Consider the following 18,390-nt stretch of genomic DNA (forward strand, 5'->3'; position numbering starts at 1 on the left):
GGGATAAAATCATTGAAAATAAAGAGAACTGAGTAGATAATAGAGCCGAATGAGAAGCTGTAATTAAGAATACAGATAAAATATATTGCATAAAAACATATACATCTTCCTGAGGTAGAGATGCTCAGTATTAACAGGAAGTCTCAGTATTTAAAGGAAGCCTCCTCATATTTACCCAAATGAGCTGAAAACTTATATCCATAGAAAAACCTGCACATGAATGTTTATAGCAGCTTTATTCACAATTGCCAAAACTTGTAAGCAACCAAGATGTCTTTCAATAGGTGAATGGATGAACAAAACTGTGGTACATCCATAAAATGAAAAATATTCAGCAATAAAAAGAAATGTGCTATTAAGCCACATTTAGACATGCAGGAAACCTAAGTGCATATTATTAAGTGAAAGAAGACAATCTGAAAAGTTATATGCTGTGTGATTCCAACTATATGACAGTTTGGCAAAAGCAAAACTATGGAGAGGGTAAAAACATCAGTGATTCAGAAGAGGGAGTAAAGGAGAATGAATTAGAGCACAGGGCATTTTGAGGACAATGAAACTACTCTGTATGATAGTGTAATGATAGATACATGTCATTACACACTTGTCAAAACCCATAAAAGGTACTAAAAAATGAGCCCTGTTGTGAAGTATGAACTACAGTTAATAATTGTAACAGAGGTACCAAGCTAATAAAAGAGGTTAATAATAGGGGAAACTGTGTATGTGAGGGGGTATATTTGAACTCTATACATTCCATTCAATATTTCTGTAACTCCAAAACTGCCCTTAAAAAAAAACAACTAAAAGGTGTAGAGAAGTTGAAGTTCCCATATGCTAGCCTTTTATTTCCATTAATTGGCAGGAGTTGATATGAGTGGGCATCTCTCAGCAAATGTTCCATCACATTCTAGATAACCCAAAATAGGATATCTCCTAATTGAGTATCCCTGTAATTTAAATGTCCAGGTGGCAAGTGAACCAGTGCCTACTGATATAAGGAAAACAGTCATTAACTTGCAGTGTAGAGATAACTGTAACTGGCATCTCTATAACTGCCAAATTTCTTGAAATTTGATTCATATCTCAAAATCCGCTATTTTATTATAAATCATGAGATATAAATCAAGTCATGTCATGCTTTATTTTAGTCAATATGGCCTTTTCTGAAATATTTGGAAAGAATGCACTCAAAGAAAAAAAATAAAAGTGTATCCATCCAACACCCTGTTCCTACCAGAGTTGTAAAACATCATAAAAACAATCTGAAATTTTGTAGAATTATAGGAATCATAATAATAATAATTTAAATATATCCTACATTTTCAGGTTCCATGATTTATATTTTCATGTAAGTAATGTCCTATCTCTGATAGGTTTCACTGTTTGAGAGAAGCTTCAAAAAGTCTGATAAAACCAATGGTTCTCAAAGTGTTTGTCCGCAGACCCCTGACAGTGCCCAAGTCCATTTAATGAAATCTGTGATTTCAAGTAATAACAATATTATTTATCTGCTTTTTTCACTGTGTTGACATTTTCATTGATGATATAAAAGCAGCGATGGGTAAGGCAGCTGGCCCCTTGAATCATGGCAGTAGCATCAAACTACTAGTAATCATTACTGTCATTACTGCTATGCACTCACAGTAAAAAAAGCCACTTTCACTTAAGAATGTCTTCTTTGAAGTAGTAAAACTATTAACTGTATTAAATCTTGAATCTGAAGTACACATCTTTGTAGTATTCCATAGGATGAAATGGAAAGCGCATAAAAAGTACTTATACTGCATACCAAAGTACAACGGTTGTTTGAGGGAAAAATAGCTGTGCAACTGTGTGTGCTGGGGGAAAGCCTCATTTTTCACGAAATACCATTTTTATTTGAAAGAAAGAGTGACAAGCTCTGGTTATTCAGACTTGGGAATCTGTCAGACTTTTCTCAAAAAAGAACAAAGTAAGCCTGTCAGTTCAAAAAGAACAATTCAGTGTTTTGTCGCCAATGAAAACAATCAAGTTTTAAAGCAGAAATTAGAATTTTGAAAAACTTGTATGTGCTATTATTCTGAGCCTGACAGCTTCTCAATACCTGAGAAATATTCTCATGGTATTGGTGGTGATATTAATGAATATAATTAAAAATATATATATAATGAAATATGTCAATATTTTGGAGGATCTGTATCATCCAGTGAACCAGTATTTTCCAAATGACTGATGTATTTTATCACAAAATCATGCATGGGGAAATTATCTATTTAAACTGCAAGACAGACCAATGGTTGTAATGCAAGTACTAAAAGTTCATTTATATGGTTTTGAATTCCATATTATCTTTAAGAAAACAGTATCATTTGTCAAATTTTGGCACTGTATCAAATGAGAATATCAACAATTATTTTAAAATACTATTAAAATACTCCTCCCTTTTCCAGCTACCTGTGTGAGGGAAAATTGTTTTCATACACTTCAACCAAAACAACATGTCGCAACAGACTGAATGTAAAAGCAGATATAAGAATCTAGCTAGCTTCTATAAGCTAGACATTAAAGATTTACAAGAATGTAAAACAATGCCATTTATCACATTTTGGGGAAAAATACAGTTACTTTTCATAAAATTGTTATTTACATTAATGTAATAAATTTACTAAAGATTATTTTAAATGAATTAATAAATATATTTTAAATTTCTGAGTTTTGATTTCTACAATGGTAAATATTGACAGGCATAACTCACTGAAGTAAACGCGTGTTGGGGGTTAATAATTTTAAAAAATGTAAATGGTTCCTGAGATCACTGGAATGAACTATTAAACTGACAAGGTTATCTGAAAATGAAACCACAGTTCCTAGTCAATGATTTAGAACATGATATTAAAAGGCTAATTTGATACTTCATAAAATATCATAAAAACAACTCATGAAACATTTTCTTAATATTGAACTTACAAAGAGAATTCTGTTTTACTAATTTCAGTTGTGATGTAGTCAATTTTTCTCCTTGTTGGTTTTTATTCTCTTCATCACCCTCCTCATCTTGCACTACAAAGTCATCGATAATATAATCATCTCCATCTTCATCAGATTCATAATCATCCTCTTCTTCCTCCTCATCTTCATCACTGCTTGGGCAAGATTCCTTTTCAGAGTCCTAATTAAATTAAAATAAATGCTTCAGTAAATGGTGCCATTAAAATGGTAAGTATCAATATAAAATTAAAAGATTAAATCTGACAGCAAAAAATGATCCATAGAAATTAACTTCATATTTTAAAGTTAAAAATAAATAATTTTGTCATATTAAATGCTGAACTTTTGAAATTATTAAGAAGAATATGTGATATAAAATGTTTAAAATGGACATTAGAATTATAAGAAGTTAAAAACAAGAAAGATCATATAAAATAACAAATAGTCTTTCAATTTTAAAAAAGAAGGATGGACTGAGGCTCATGATAAAACAGTATATTACGTACAATAGTGTAATCAAACATGTTCAAAAATACTTGATTAAAAAATAAATTCTAGAATTATTGAGAAATGGAACAGACTAAGCACTTCGATTTTTATAAAAATTAAATACTTTAAGAAAAAAACTGAAAAACAATAACAAATCCAACAAAATATAACACACCTCAAAATCTCTACCACTATTGCGTCTCTGACGAGATCTTTGTTTTGAGAGTTCTTTGAGCTTCTGAAGTTGTTCTCGCTTTCGTGCAGCTAATGTTTTTTCAGGAGTCTTTTGCTCCATTTCCACTGAAGAACCTTCATCTTCAACCACTCTACGGGGACGTTTAACACCTACTTTTCTAACTAGGATATCGCTGTCATCACTCTCATCACTGTCACACATCACAGAGGATAGCCTTTTTCTTTTTCCTCGCTTGATGTCATCTTCTTCTAAATCATCCTCTATTATTTGTCCAGTTTGTTTGTTGAGATCATTATCCTCTTGACTTAAATGTTTTTCCTGATCATCCTCTGTTATTTGTCCAGTTTGTTTGTTGAGATCATTATCCTCTTGACTTACATGTTTTTCCTGATCTTGTAAGTCAATATTCCTGTGTTTGATTTTGTTCGTTTCTTCTTCATATGTTGAACTGTTGCCGGAGTTAATGAGACACTTACTGTCGTTTCCTTCACTTTCAATTTTACTTAAGTTAAGCTCTCTTTCACTTCCTGGTGTTTTATTACAATCAAGTCCCTTGTTACTATCAAGCTCTTCATCATTTTCAAAACTTTCATCACTATCAAGCTCTTCATCACTATCAAATTCTTCACTATCAAGCTCTTCATCACTATCAAGTAATTGTGAGATACTACTTCTTTTAGTTCGCCTCCAATCAACTCGAGATTTCTGCTCAGGCACGTGACTCTTAGAATTTTTCCTTGTTTCATGTCTTCTAACATGTATCATTTTCACTTAAGCTTCTACAAAATAAAGTTGTTAGGAATATAACAGTGATAACCAGATTAGAGCAATGAATGCATTTATGGTACAAATTATATTTATTTGGCTTTATTTAATGGTCCACAAATGCAAAATCACATGAAATATCTGAGTGAAGATGGTAGAACATTAATTTAACAAATAATTTACTGAATGCCTATGAAATAATTATGTGAACATCTATTCTGAATTATGTTGTATGTTGTGCTGAAAGGGATACATAGAAAAATCATGGTGCTGTCCTTCAGAAGATTATTATCTATGTGTAGAACCAAAATATCTAAAACATATAATAATTAAGAAAATTTCAAGGTAATATTTAGTATCAAATTAACATAAATAACTGCAATAGAAGTGGAAAGATGCAGGGAGATCAGTAAGGCAAGTGCTTCACTTTATCTTGAACAGATGTGATCTGATAGCATTCTGAAGGATTCATTGTATTTGAACAGAAAGAATGAAAGAAAAAGGGATGTCAGGCAAGTAACATGGTAAGGGCAAAACTCTGGCTTTAAGAAAGAAGATGGTATGTTCAGTAAATAAATGTGGCTTAAAATGTATAAAAAAGAGTTTTATGCTGGAAAAAAGGAGAAAAGAATAGAAAACTGAATGGGATTACCAGGATGACTCACCCTGTAGGCAAAGGATTCTGAATAGAGAAATGATATAAAGTATAAAAGATCAATTTATATGAAGAAAGTTATAAAGTAACAAATGACATAAAGAAGAGAGCAGTGCAAAATTAAGAGATAATATGTCCACTAAGATTGTAGCCTCTTTATACCTTAGTAAAATGGGAGTGGCTTTCCACTCAAAGCTAAAGATACAATATAACCAATAGAAAACTAACAATCCAATAATGTAGTTAAGTGAATAAAACAAGTAAGTTCCACGGCAAAACAGAGCATAGTATTGGGAAGGAAAACAAAAGCTGTCAGTTTATCATTTAGAAAAGAATGAATTCCATTAAAATTATCACAAGTATATATTAAAAGAACAATTAGTGACAGGTAAGATAACTAGAAAAAAAAGAAGTAACATATGTAGTTCTGTGGTTGTCAGGGAATAGAAATATGACAATGTAATGAGACTGACCTCAAAATACATGTTAGAGGTATATATTGAACTGACAGCTATCCCCACCAAAGAAATCACCTTATGAGGCTGATTATTCCAATATTTCTACCACAGCACAGAATATTCCTAGAGTCTTTCTATAAACCACACACTATAAGAAAAATCTAAAAATATGAAAATAATCACACTTCATTTTTTATCCCAAATAGTGACTTTAACACCCACTTCATTCACTTGTCTTGGTTATAAAGACCTGTTAGCAGCTTGCAGAAATGAAATCCAACTTAAGAAGATGAGAATTAACTACCATTAAAAATATTCAAAAAATGTGCTGCTAATTCTGAAGGTAATTACAAAAATTCAATGCCAAAATTTTTTTGAGCAATGGGAATCTTACTGGACTATGTTTCCAGCTTTCCAAGAGGATTACTTTTTTCCTATAGATTGTGGAAGACAGGATACAGCTCATTTAATTGTACAAATTCTGGTATGTTTATACGGCAATAAGACTTTCTGTATAATGGTTAACACCTCAAGTAAAATCAGAACGGGGGCTGCCAAGATTATACAGCAGAAATTATAGCATGTAGGATGAAATATAACTTTTATTTTTTTAAGAGATAGGTCTTGTCCTGTTGTCCAGGCTGGAGTGCAGTGGCATGATCATAAATTACTGCAGCCTTGAACTCCTGGGGCTCAAGCGGTATGTTTCGATTTTTAAATTTTTTGTAGAGATGGAGGTCTCACTATGTCCTGATCTCCTGGCCTCAAGTGATCCTCCCACCTTGGCCTCAGTGCTGGGATTACAGGCATGAGCCGTTGCCCAAAGTATAACCTTATGACAGTAATTGCTATAAAATATAATCAGCATTGTAATAGCAATCTAACAAATTCTGGTCAACAGGGCAGTCTGCTATTTGAAATTACCCTTGGTTGCATCTTACAAAAGGCTTATATTAAAATCAGCAAAGATGAAAATTGTGTGCAGTCAAAATTACCCTTTAAAAAAATCTCTATATTACTCTTAAAGTATGGTTTTGTGTACACTATACTGCGTTACAATACGTCCACCCAGTTTCTCCTCCAGGTTTTAAACAGCTTACTGTTTCTTTGGTTAAGCACCACACGAACTAGGCATCTTATATTTTTAAGCCGTATAGTACAAAAAAGTATTTGCAAACACATAAATTTGCGTAAGCTAAGTGTGCATATATGCACGTGTAGTATATCACATTGTAATAACAAAGCATGGCTTTCTAATAAACCTGTTTGAATTGGGAGAAATAATGAAAAAACATTTATGAAAACAATGACAAATATGGTTGCAGTAGATACACTAAAGCAAATATGGACAGTAAAGAACATTAAAGTTAAAGATGATTTTTATTAGTACCCAAAAGCAAATTCATATACACTAGATGATTATCTTACAAAACTATAACATGCCCAGAATGTTAGTTATTTATCATGAAACAGGTGATTCCTATGACAATGGTGGAAATGATTAAGAATCACACTATTAAAAACTTATGACTGCACAGTTAAGCCATAAAAGAAACTTTTAAGTTTTTAGTGCATTTTCACATTGATTTTTAAATCCTGACAATGATCCTAGAATGAAGATATCTATTTTTATGTGTAAATATCAAAGCCAATGACAGAGTTTAAATGACTTACCGAAGATCACGCAGCTTGTTAGTGACAGAGCAGGGATTAGAAACCGGGTCTCTTGATTCCCCGTCCAGTGCCACACAATGACTGCTGCCAATATCACATTTGTACAAGATAGTAAAAATTAAGCCTTTAAAAATCATTATTTTTATCTCTCATTCATGCTGTATTTTAGTTTCAGAAAAATAACGATTAAAATTGTTTAGAGTTTACAAATATGCTTTTTTAAAAAATTATGTAACTGAATTTTACTGCACATGAGTTAGGCCAGAAACTTCTGGAAATTATTATCCACCAGGCAAGAAAAGAATATTTGCAGACTTCCCTCTATCATCTTATTAATAACACCAATCGCAAAATTTAAACGAGTCCCCCAGTGAGCCCAAAAGTAAAATTTCAAGAAAGGCAGTCTCTGGTGAGAAAAATATTTTGGAAAACTGAAGAATTTGAATGCCTGAGGCAGCATCTTTGATTTAAACAAAATAAATCAGGTTTCATTGGACCAATTGCCAAATTGCCGGGGTCTCTCATATTTCAAAATGACCGTTTATATCAGTAAGGTAAAAAATTCTGTTACTGAAAAGGAAAGACAATTTGAATATGTTTGGCTCTTCTTTTTAAATTGTAGGTAGCTTTACTATATTAGCTGGGAAGGGAAGAATGATAACAGAGGGAAAAGGTGAGTGAACCTCGGAAGAGAAATGTGAAGGAAAGCTAGTTTGATGGGTAAGATACCCCTTGGTCTTCAGAATCTACTCAAAAGAGAATCCATGCAAATGAATGTTACTTCTGTATATGTTGAATATACACTTAATTTCCTGAAATGAGAATTTTATCGAGCTTCTGTAATGATACCTTACCTTTAAGCAAAGAGAAAAACAGAGACTCCAAACAGAAAGCATTAAATAAGTGAATGAAGATGATCAATACTATCACATCTTTGTGTTTCATGGTTAATATAAGATGCACATACATAGCTGTGTTATCTGCCAAAGAATATATATTAAAGGCAACAATCCATATTGCTTGTGTTCTTTCTCTAACACAGTACCTCCACAGCTAAAAGAAAGTACTTTGATGATGCCATTTGACTTTCTCATCAGAAGAAATATAGTTCCTTCTAAACTTTGAGGTTAATTCATACTCAAGAAAAGATTCGTTCTAGAAATCACCTACTTGCTGTATAAACAATGCAGGTGGTAGTTAACACTTTACAGATTTGAAAGGCAGTGGAACCCCAGGTCATTATTTGAAATTCTACCGGGAGGGATCCATTCTTGGGTGTAAAACATCACTCCTCTTTGATGTTTTCTTTTATATGGCAGTTTGGAGAGCAAAGATTAATAAGCCGAAAAATAATTATTGAATATCTACCAAAATGCAAGGACCTGCTTGGAACTGTGCTGCCACCATTTCAAATAAACATGGTCTCTGCTCCCAAAGAGCTCACAATCTGATGAAATTACTAGCGACACCAAAAACAAGCCAGCATAATACACGATTTGAGGGCTACAGTGTATGATTAAGATCAAGTTCTTATCACATTGCTATGAATAAATTTATCACAGTTCTTCTATTGGCAGGAAAACAAGACAGAACATGACAGAAATAGGATATAAGAAAATAAACATAAAGAGAGGAAAGCCTATTTCCCCCACTTAGAATCACAGTCCAACAGTCCACAATTTCGCAAAGTGGATGCTGCCAGCATGGTATCCGGGATAACTATATTATTCATTAAAATCCGTTAACAATGAAGGTTAATGCAGCAGGAATGAGTGGTAAACAGAGGAATAGATCCTCTCAGGAATTAACACCCGGAAGGGTGACTTTCATGATTACAAACCTCTTTGGCGGGACGCAGGAACCCAGCGCCCGCTAGCCCACTAGTCCGTCACTCTGCCTCCAGGAGGGAGGGGCACAGTAGCTAGGAAACCGGACTCTCAGGCCAAGCTTCGAGATGACGCGCGCAGGACGACAGAAACCCCCAGACCCCAAAAGGGCTCTGCACCGAGAAAACAATTACAAGGGTCTGGAAAGGCCAGAAACCCAAGAAATCACCAACCGAGCTCCCTACATCGGTTCCAAGCACCTCCCCAAGGCGGAAATAACGGGCACGGCGCCCACTGCAGCTCAGCTGAGGAGGAGGGCTAGAGGCGCAAAGGGCTGAGGGGCGTTCTCCGGTCCACCCAAAGAGCGCCCGCGGGAATTTTTCTTTTAGCCTGCGAGGAGGCACGGCTTCCCCCGCCCCTCTCATAAACCATTAGCACCGGGAGCGCGAGCGAGTCCCAGCCGGGAGATAGCCCCGCACCGCCCTCGCCTTCTCACCTTTCAAAGCGCCTCCGCCTCCGCCCCCGCCCCGGGAACCAGCTCATGACAAGCGATGCTCCTCCCCCGCTTCCGGGGACCAAGGGAAGTCCCGCCTCTGGGTGGGGCGAGGGGTGGGGCCATGTGGCGGGAGGTATCGTCTTCCGGGAGCGTGGCTAGGGGCGGAGCAACTGCCGCGCGATAGTCAGGGAGCTGTGCGGGTCCTGGTTGCAAGAGAGGTGGGGAGAGGGGCCTGGAGGGTTTTGAGGGACTGGGAGGACTGTCCCGGCTAAAGCTGGCGCGGGAAACTGGGGCTGCGCGGCGGGAGGGCCCTGCTGCTGGGGAAGGAATCTAATATATCCGTTCCCCTGAGGAAGGGTGCCAGTCCTTGACTCCTTGGCTCTTCGGCTCTCTGCCGTAACTTTGGGGTGTGGCAGGGGTTAGTGACGGGCAGTTACCCGGGATCTGGACGTGCAGGAGGTTCGTGGCCACGATGGGGGTATAGTCTTTCTCACGGCTGCTGGGGTAATAAAACACATGCCTTTAATCCGGATTATCCGCAGTGACATGGGGCCTCCGCTACTGTCCTTATAAGTTAAAGAAAGGCCTGTTCTCTCAAACTTCCTCCTCTTTCACCTTCTTCTGCAGTCTATTTGCCAGCCAACCCCAGCCCGGGAGGGGATCAGGGCCACCAGGTTGCTGGTAAGGATGAAAGACTGAGTGTGTTGACTGTTAAAGTGAGCCTGTGTAAGAGAAGGAAGGATTTTGTGGATTGCTACATTGTGAGTGTGGGGTGAGTCCCAGAACCTCGCTATGTCGGGGAAACGGAAGCGCGTGGTGTTGACTATTAAAGATAAGCTTGATATAATAAAGAAACTTGAAGACGGAGGTTCTTCCAAACAACTGGCAGTGATTTATGGAATTGGTGAAACAACAGTTCGGGATATAAGAAAAAATAAGGAAAAGATTATAACTTATGCAAGCAGTTCTGATTCCACAAGTCTTTTGGCCAAGAGGAAATCTATGAAGCCATCCATGTATGAGGAATTGGACAGGGCAATGCTGGAATGGTTCAACCAGCAAAGAGCAAAAGGGAATCCCATATCTGGACCAATTTGTGCAAAAAGGGCAGAGTTCTTCTTTTATGCTTTGGGAATGGATGGTGATTTTAACCCCTCTGCCGGTTGGCTAACTCGTTTTAAGCAGCGGCATAGCATTAGAGAGATTAACATTAGAAATGAAAGATTAAATGGAGATGAGACTGCGGTGGAAGATTTTTGTAACAACTTTCGAGATTTTATTGAACGAGAGAATTTACAGCCTGAACAAATCTACAATGCAGATGAAACTGGACTCTTTTGGAAGTGCTTGCCTTCTAGGATTTCAGTAATCAAAGGTAAATGCACTGTCCCTGGGCACAAATCAATTGAAGAAAGAGTCACAATCATGTGTTGTGCCAATGCAACAGGTTTACACAAACTTAAACTTTGTGTTGTGGGGAAAGCAAAGAAACCTCGCTCCTTTAAATCAACTGACACCTTAAACCTGCCAGTCTCTTATTTCAGCCAAAAAGGTGCATGGATGGATCTTTCTATTTTCCGACAATGGTTTGATAAAATTTTTGTGCCGCAAGTTCGAGAGTATTTAAGATCTAAAGGCTTGCAGGAAAAGGCTGTGCTCTTGTTGGATAATTCACCAACACATCCAAATGAAAATGTCCTAAGGTCAGATGATGGCCAAATATTTGCTAAATATTTACCACCTAATGTGGCCTCATTGATTCAGCCTTCAGATCAGGGAGTCATAGCAACGATGAAGAGAAATTATCGTGCAGGTCTTCTCCAGAACAACTTGGAAGAAGGTAATGACCTGAAATCATTCTGGAAGAAGCTAACTCTGTTGGATGCACTTTATGAAATAGCAATGGCATGGAACTTAGTAAAACCAGTTACCATTAGCAGAGCATGGAAGAAGATTCTCCCTATGGTAGAGGAGAAAGAGAGCTTGGACTTTGATGTTGAAGATATTTCTGTGGCTACTGTGGCTACCATGTTACAACACACCAAAGGATTGGAAAATGTGACTACTGAGAACCTTGAAAAATGGCTTGAAGTAGACAGTACTGAACCAGGCTATGAAGTGTTAACTGATAGCGAAATCATCAGAAGAGCACAAGGCCAGGCAGATGAATCCAGTGAAAATGAGGAGGAGGAAATAGAACTAATTCCAGAGAAACATATTAATCATACAGCTGCTCTCCAGTGGACTGAAAATTTATTGGATTATCTAGAACAACAAGGTGATATGATTCTACCTGATAGACTGGTAATACGTAAACTTCGAGCCACCATCAGAAATAAACAGAAGATGACAAAGTCAAGTCAATAATGTCATTTCAATTTTATTGTTCTGCTCATTGTGTTTGTGACAAACTCTTTGCAATATGGCTTAATTTTCTTTGTGTTCTGAATTCTCAGACTTGGTCCTGTGAAATACAGGCACGAAACGTATCTGAAGTGGTTTGAGGATTATGTGTTTTCATCATCTGTGTCTTTTGTCCTTTTATTTGTACAGATAATCAAGATGATACTGAATAGATATAAATTACATGTACACATGTATTCACTTTTTAGAATCTGCAATTATACCTTCTGTAACAGTGGCATTCCCTAAATTTTCTAGTGAAAGTTAGAGATAACTGAACAGACCGAAGCACTTTTCTGAAATCTTTTGCTTGATTTATGAAGGCTGCCATAGTTATCTTTTCTTGTGTTAACCATCTTAAATGATGTTTTGTATATTTTAATAGACTGATAGGATGAGAAAGATTTATATTATTAGATTTCAGAATGATTTATAATAATTCAAAAATGAAATTCAATAATGGGAAATAATTATGAATTATAGAAATTATTTAGAAATCATGCCTCCGTTCTCTTACATTTGTGTGGGTTGCAAGAGGGGGAGATGATTCTGGAAATGAAGTAAATATGGGAAGTGATTTCCAAATGAGAGAGAAACTATGGGAAAGCTGATCTATAAAGAGGCATTCTGATCAATTCATTTGTAGGAAACTGGGAAATAAAAACCTGGGGAACTTTAGGTTATTTATACAAAGGGAATAAATAGGCTGATTTTAATTTGGTAAGTTGATCTTTTTATTATGAATTTGGTAATAGTATAGGTTTATTATTTATTCATCTAATTTTATAGTACAGGTTTTGTAGTGTTACACGTGGTGATATGAGCTCCCACCTTATGTGGGGGAACATCTTGGGAATTTGAGATTTAATAAGATTTTTTTGTTTTGTTTTGTTTTAGTGTTTTTACTGCATACTCACAAATGTTGTCTATAATTTGAAAAATATTGTCATATCTGGCCCTTTGATGAGAAAAGGAAATTACAATAATAAAGTTTTATGATTTTAAATAAGTCATATGTTTGTATCCTGTTTTATGAAGAAAGCAGAAATAATTACTGAAAGTGCCAGACACTAAGAAATATTATTGTTTATTATTTTAATACATATAAAAAGGGATTAATCTGCTAAAATGTAATCTAAATCAGAATTTTGATAAATTTTTTTGTAAACTAAGTATGTTTATTCAAGACATTGAAACTACTTTGCACATATGAATATTAATATAACTTGTAATTTAAAAGTAAAGTGTTTCCATGCTATTTCATGTTTTGGCCAAAAATTTTTAAAAAATAAATTACAATTGTTCTCTATTAGTCATTTTTTAAAGGTTTAACTTTTTTTGTTGAAATACCTAACATTTTATAGTGCTTTCTTTAGAATAAAACTTCAAAAGTATTTTTAGTTTTCCATAATTTCTCTTATTTTCATGATAGATGTATGTCTACATTTTTCAGAAGATATGATGAAAGTGTTTAAAAATTGTGTTTATTGTGTGAATTTCCTCAGTGTAGAGTGTGAAAAACCATCAGAAGTTAACATACATATTGAATCAGATAATGACACGTTCTGCTATAAAGTAAGCTGTACATAAAATAATTTTTCTAAAATGAAAATATGTGCTACAAATCTTGGAATTTCTGTCTGGATTTGCACAGTTTTTTAAAATTAGTCATGTCAGCCCAATGCAGCTGTTTCATTGCCACCTAGTGGTAAAACTAACATTACTGTTAAGCTGTGTGATTTTAAACTTGAATCCCCAGTAAAAGGTTCACTGTTTTGTGGCCATAAGTGTGAATCTTGTGACTCTTTCTCTAGCCTGTAAGAGACTGCTCTTCTTTGGTTTACAGCTGTTCTCTGAAATCTGCCAACACTGGTACTCTAGCCCTGTTTTGGATCCTTCTATCCTTAATTATAAAGGCTGATCAGTAGTTGTAGCAGTTGAAGCCAAAAGCTATTTGGGTTCTGTATCTGCCCCCAAAGTTGTGTATCCTTAGCTCCTAATTCCTATTTTATCAGTGCCTTACCAGAGGCTGTGTTTGGCATTCTATTTATCCGTTAAAAAATTTGCCATTGGCTTATGTTCCCTCACCAGTTTCACGAATTTTTTTCTCATTGATATGCCTTGACACAATACTCTCAGAAAGCCAGTGACAGTGCAATGTTTCTTACACTTCCAGTAGTCAAGAATTTTGTGAGAGCAGATATACCTAATACAAGATCATGTAGGAAATTATAATGTTGCTTTTTTTTCTGAGAGATTTGGGCTTTTTTGTGGCGAGGGGGTTGTAGAAAGTTGAATTCTTTGTCATGATGAAATCCAGTAAATCAAAAATTTATTGAGTTTTACTATATGTCGAAGACTGCCAGCTGTGGTGGGTTTAGGAAATTACCAAAGAAAGGGAAGAGGTTGCTTTCCTTGAACATCTTGAAATCAAGGTGGAAAAACTATACATATTTGAAAAAAAAAAAAAAAACCCAAAACCATCTGGCTCAATTGTAAGCTCATATAATAAAAGAACCAACATAACAAGATGTGAGCTATGTAAAAAAACCACCAAGATTTAGTTGCTTATTCATTTCTCCACTGATTTCTATTCTGTATACCCTTTACATTTTAAGCTATGCATTGGTCTTGATTTTTGCTGCTCCTGAATGACTTCATCCATTTCCCTTACCTGCATGTGATCCAGTCACCCTGTCTGGCTCTATGATTTATATATTCAATTGAGAAACTGGACTTAGTCTAGAAGGCAAATTAAAATTATTGCTTTGCTTCCCATCTATAGTGAACTCTCCATTAGCATCATAATGTCAGAGCCACCCAGATGGGTTAAGAAGTTCAAATAATTATGTAACTCAGTGTCAAAATACAGCTCAGCTACCTTGGTCTGAAGTAGCAACATTATTATGTATATCTCTTCTTAGCCTTTCCTAATGTATTATACACATGCCCTTTTTTCTCTCCATTTCCTCCAATGGGCAGTTGTAGTGGTTTCTTTTTCTTTTTCTTTTTTTTTTGGTATCCTCATTGCTACTTAAGTATTAAAATTTAGTTTGTTATGATTCAGCCTTAAAAGATCATCACTCAAATTCTTTAACTACACTTGTTAGATATGTACTCTTATCTATTTTTCCTATTTAAGTCTGTGACAACTTTCTTTAGTAATTAGTCTCAGGCAGTCCTATGCAATTAGAAGTTGGGATGGAAGCTGCCGGGCACGGTGGCTCATGCCTGTGGTCCCAGCTCTTTGAGGGGCGGAGGCGGGTGGATCACGAGGTAAGGAGATCCGGACCATCCTGGCTAACACGGTGAAACACCGTCTCTACTAAAAATACAAAAAAAAAAAAAAAAAAAATGGCCGGGCATGGTGGTGGACACCTGTGGTCCCAGCTACTGGGGAGGCTGAGGCAGGAGAATGGTGTGAACCCAGGAGATGGAGCTTCCAGTGAGTCGAGATCGCGCCACTGCACTCCAGCCTGGGCGACAGTGTGAGACTCCATCTCAAAAAAAAAAAGAAGCTGGGATGGAAGAATGACCAATAGACAGCAGTTTCTTCCCCAGTGACACCTAATGTGAAAATGAGTGTCTGTAGTGCCTCAGATTCTATAAGAATTGCCATATTGTAAAGTGATTCTTGTGGTTGTGTCTCTTAATACTGGAATATAAGCATCTACAGATCAAAGACCATGGGATCAATGCTTTGCAGAGTAGTATATATTCAATAGACATATACTTAAACACTAATTGTATATCATGTATAAGACATGTTCTAGATCATGTATGGGATATATGGCTGAGACTATCTGCATTCAAGAGATTTACAATGGAAAGGAGGAAACAGACATGTAAGAAAGGGAGAATGAGTTAAGTGTTACTGGAAGAGTGCAAATGAAAGACTAATTCTGATGAGTGGCATAAGGAGGTATAATAATTTTGATATGAGAAGTAGAGATGGCAACAACTGAGTTGGCCTTCAAAAATAATATTTTCATGATGTTTTGTAATTCTTAAGATATTTTCGTAGACACTAGCTCAATGTCCAAGAGATCATCTAAAGGATACATTTGGTAGGGAAAGTAAACCTTAATTTAATCTTAGCTGCAGGGATGAATCCATTTGTTTAACTGAGAAGTCTTACTGAGGCTTTGCTTTTTCAGTCTTATTTCCTTCCTACTGTTTGTAGTCTGGAGAAAGTTTTTGAAACCTACAAAAGCCCCCAAATTTCTGGACTTTCTCTAAACCAAGGTATTTAACTGAATGTCAAAATAAAGGTGTGCTTTATTTTGCTTATAACTGACTAATTTTCTGAGCTCACTTCTTTCTTGTATTATTTGCTGAACACAGCAAGGAGCAAATAACATTAATTTTCTGGCTCTTTCCAGCCACTTCCTCTAGAGAAGGGCTTCTTAACTTTAGGATTATCATGATGCAGATAACTCTCTGTTGTGGGGGGCTGTACTGGTTATTAAAGGAGTCTTAGCAACATCTCTTGTCTCACCTACCACTTCCTCCCTGCTCCAGTATGACAACCAGAAATGTCTCCACACATTGCCAGATATCCCCTGGGGGCAAAATTGTGCCTGTATGAGAATCACTGCTCTAGAATCACAAGCTTAGAGTCAGTCTGCTTTCCGAGTTATTGAAAGTAATATTTACACCATGTTTCTTACCACGATTCCATCTTTCCAGTGCCTGCTAGTTATTTCCTTGACGCATATTTCCTACTCACTAATATAATGCCACATATTTGATTATCACAACAGCAGCCCACTTCAAGATACCTGTTTCTCTGTTGATTTCGGTAACTGTAGCTGATGAAACCCCCACATTTTAGAGGGTTAACAGTAAGTATTGTTTATCTTTTTCTCTTAGTGGTCTTATGATATAAAGCTTTGTCAAAGCATGACTTTTTTCAAGTGATTCTTGGACCCAAGTGCTTTCCATCTTGTGATTTTGCATCTGCTAAACAGTTAGAATCATCTGCATCCAGTTGGCAGTTGGGAAAAGAGAGAATACACAGTGCACACTTGTTCCTTAATACCCTTCTTTCAGAAGCCATATACATTCTTTCAGTTCACTTTCTATTGGTGAAAACTAGTCACCTGGCCCTACCTTGATGTGGGGTGGGGGTGGGATGGGTGATGGGGATGACTCCCTAACTAGGCAGCTGTTTCACAATGACAACTTTATATAATCAAAAGGGAGGCACAAATGTTGTTGAATAATTAGCCCTTTGTGAAACAAAAATAGGTACATTAGGGCAGTTATTCTCATAGAACCCATTCAGGGAGCTTTTATAAAAAATATCTGTACATGAGTCTTACTTGCAGAGGATCTGATTTACTTGGTCTAAAGTGACTATGGTGTATCTTTTATTTTTTTTTTAAGTTCCCAGGTATCTCTAATAATGCAGCCAGAGTTGAGAACCACAAGATTGCCAATTTTCAGGGCAAACAAAGTAGATGTGAGAACAAGAGAAAAATGGGTTTCTTTGATGGACCATGAAATCAAGACTAGGCATAAAATAATAATGGGGAAACTAAATAAGTGCTGTATTACTAATGTTTTTCCCCTCCAAAACTCATGTTAATATTTAATTGCGAATCTGATGGTAGTGTAATTTCTAGGTGATTAGGCCATTAGTGCTCCACTCTCGTCAATGAATTAACACTATTATGAAAAGGACTTTTGGGAGTGAGCACTCTCTCACTCTTCTGTCTTCCACCATGTGATGACTCAGCAAGAGGGCCCTCACCAGATGCCAGGGCCTTGGTTTTGAACATCCCAGCCTCCAGAACTGTGATGAAATAAATTTCTGTCCTTTATGAATTCCCCAGTCTCAGGTATTCTGTTATAGTAGCACAATGGACTAAGACAGAAGTTGGTACCAAAGGAGTGGGGTGTTGCTATAACAAATATCTGAAAATGTGGAAGCAGCTTTTGAATAGTTTTAAGTGACTGCTGGAAAAACGCTGTGGTGCCAAAAATGGAGCATTAAGGGCAATATGGTTAACAGCTCAGATGGAAGTAAGGAATATCTTATTGGAAACTAGAGGAAGAGCCATCTTTTTATGAAGTAGCAAAAACTTGCCTGAATTGTGTCTATGCCCCAGGGCTTTATAGAAGGCAGCATTTAAGAGGAATGAACTAGGATATCTGGCAAAAGATTTCTAAGCAGCAAAATATTGAGAGGACTGTGAAGCTTCTCTCTCTCTTTTTTTTTATACTTTAAGTTCTAGGGTACATGTGTACAACGTGCAGGTTTGTTACATATGTATACTTGTGCCATGTTGGTGTGCTGCACCCATTAACTCATCATTTACATCAGGTATATCTCCTACTGCTATCCCTCCCCCCTCCCCCCACCCTACGACAGGTCCCGGTGTGTGATGTTCCCCTTCTTGTGTCCAAGTGTTCTCATTGTTCAATTCCCACCTATGAGTGAGAACATGCGGTGT

The 18,390-nt window shown here is 36.4% G+C and overlaps 2 protein-coding genes across 2 annotated transcripts; one reads left to right on the forward strand and one right to left on the reverse strand.

The window, feature by feature from the left end:
- Positions 1-221: 221 nt before the first annotated feature.
- On the reverse strand, positions 222-9,552 carry CCDC82 (coiled-coil domain containing 82). Its single transcript, NM_001132793.1, is given in 3 exon segments — positions 222-3,151; positions 3,635-4,434; positions 9,530-9,552. Coding segments are annotated over 2 exon segments (1,032 nt in total). The 5' UTR covers positions 4,421-4,434; positions 9,530-9,552; the 3' UTR covers positions 222-2,905.
- Positions 9,553-9,648: 96 nt separating this feature from the next.
- JRKL (JRK like) lies at positions 9,649-12,941 on the forward strand. Its single transcript, XM_009246972.4, has 2 exons — positions 9,649-9,747; positions 10,157-12,941. The coding sequence occupies exon 2, from the start codon at positions 10,322-10,324 to the stop codon at positions 11,894-11,896; it is 1,575 nt and encodes a 524-aa protein (XP_009245247.1). The 5' UTR covers positions 9,649-9,747; positions 10,157-10,321; the 3' UTR covers positions 11,897-12,941.
- Positions 12,942-18,390: the final 5,449 nt, after the last annotated feature.

The sequence above is a fragment of the Pongo abelii genome, chromosome 9, assembly GCF_028885655.2.
Source record: "Pongo abelii isolate AG06213 chromosome 9, NHGRI_mPonAbe1-v2.0_pri, whole genome shotgun sequence".
In the NCBI taxonomy this organism is placed as follows: Eukaryota; Metazoa; Chordata; class Mammalia; order Primates; family Hominidae; genus Pongo; species Pongo abelii.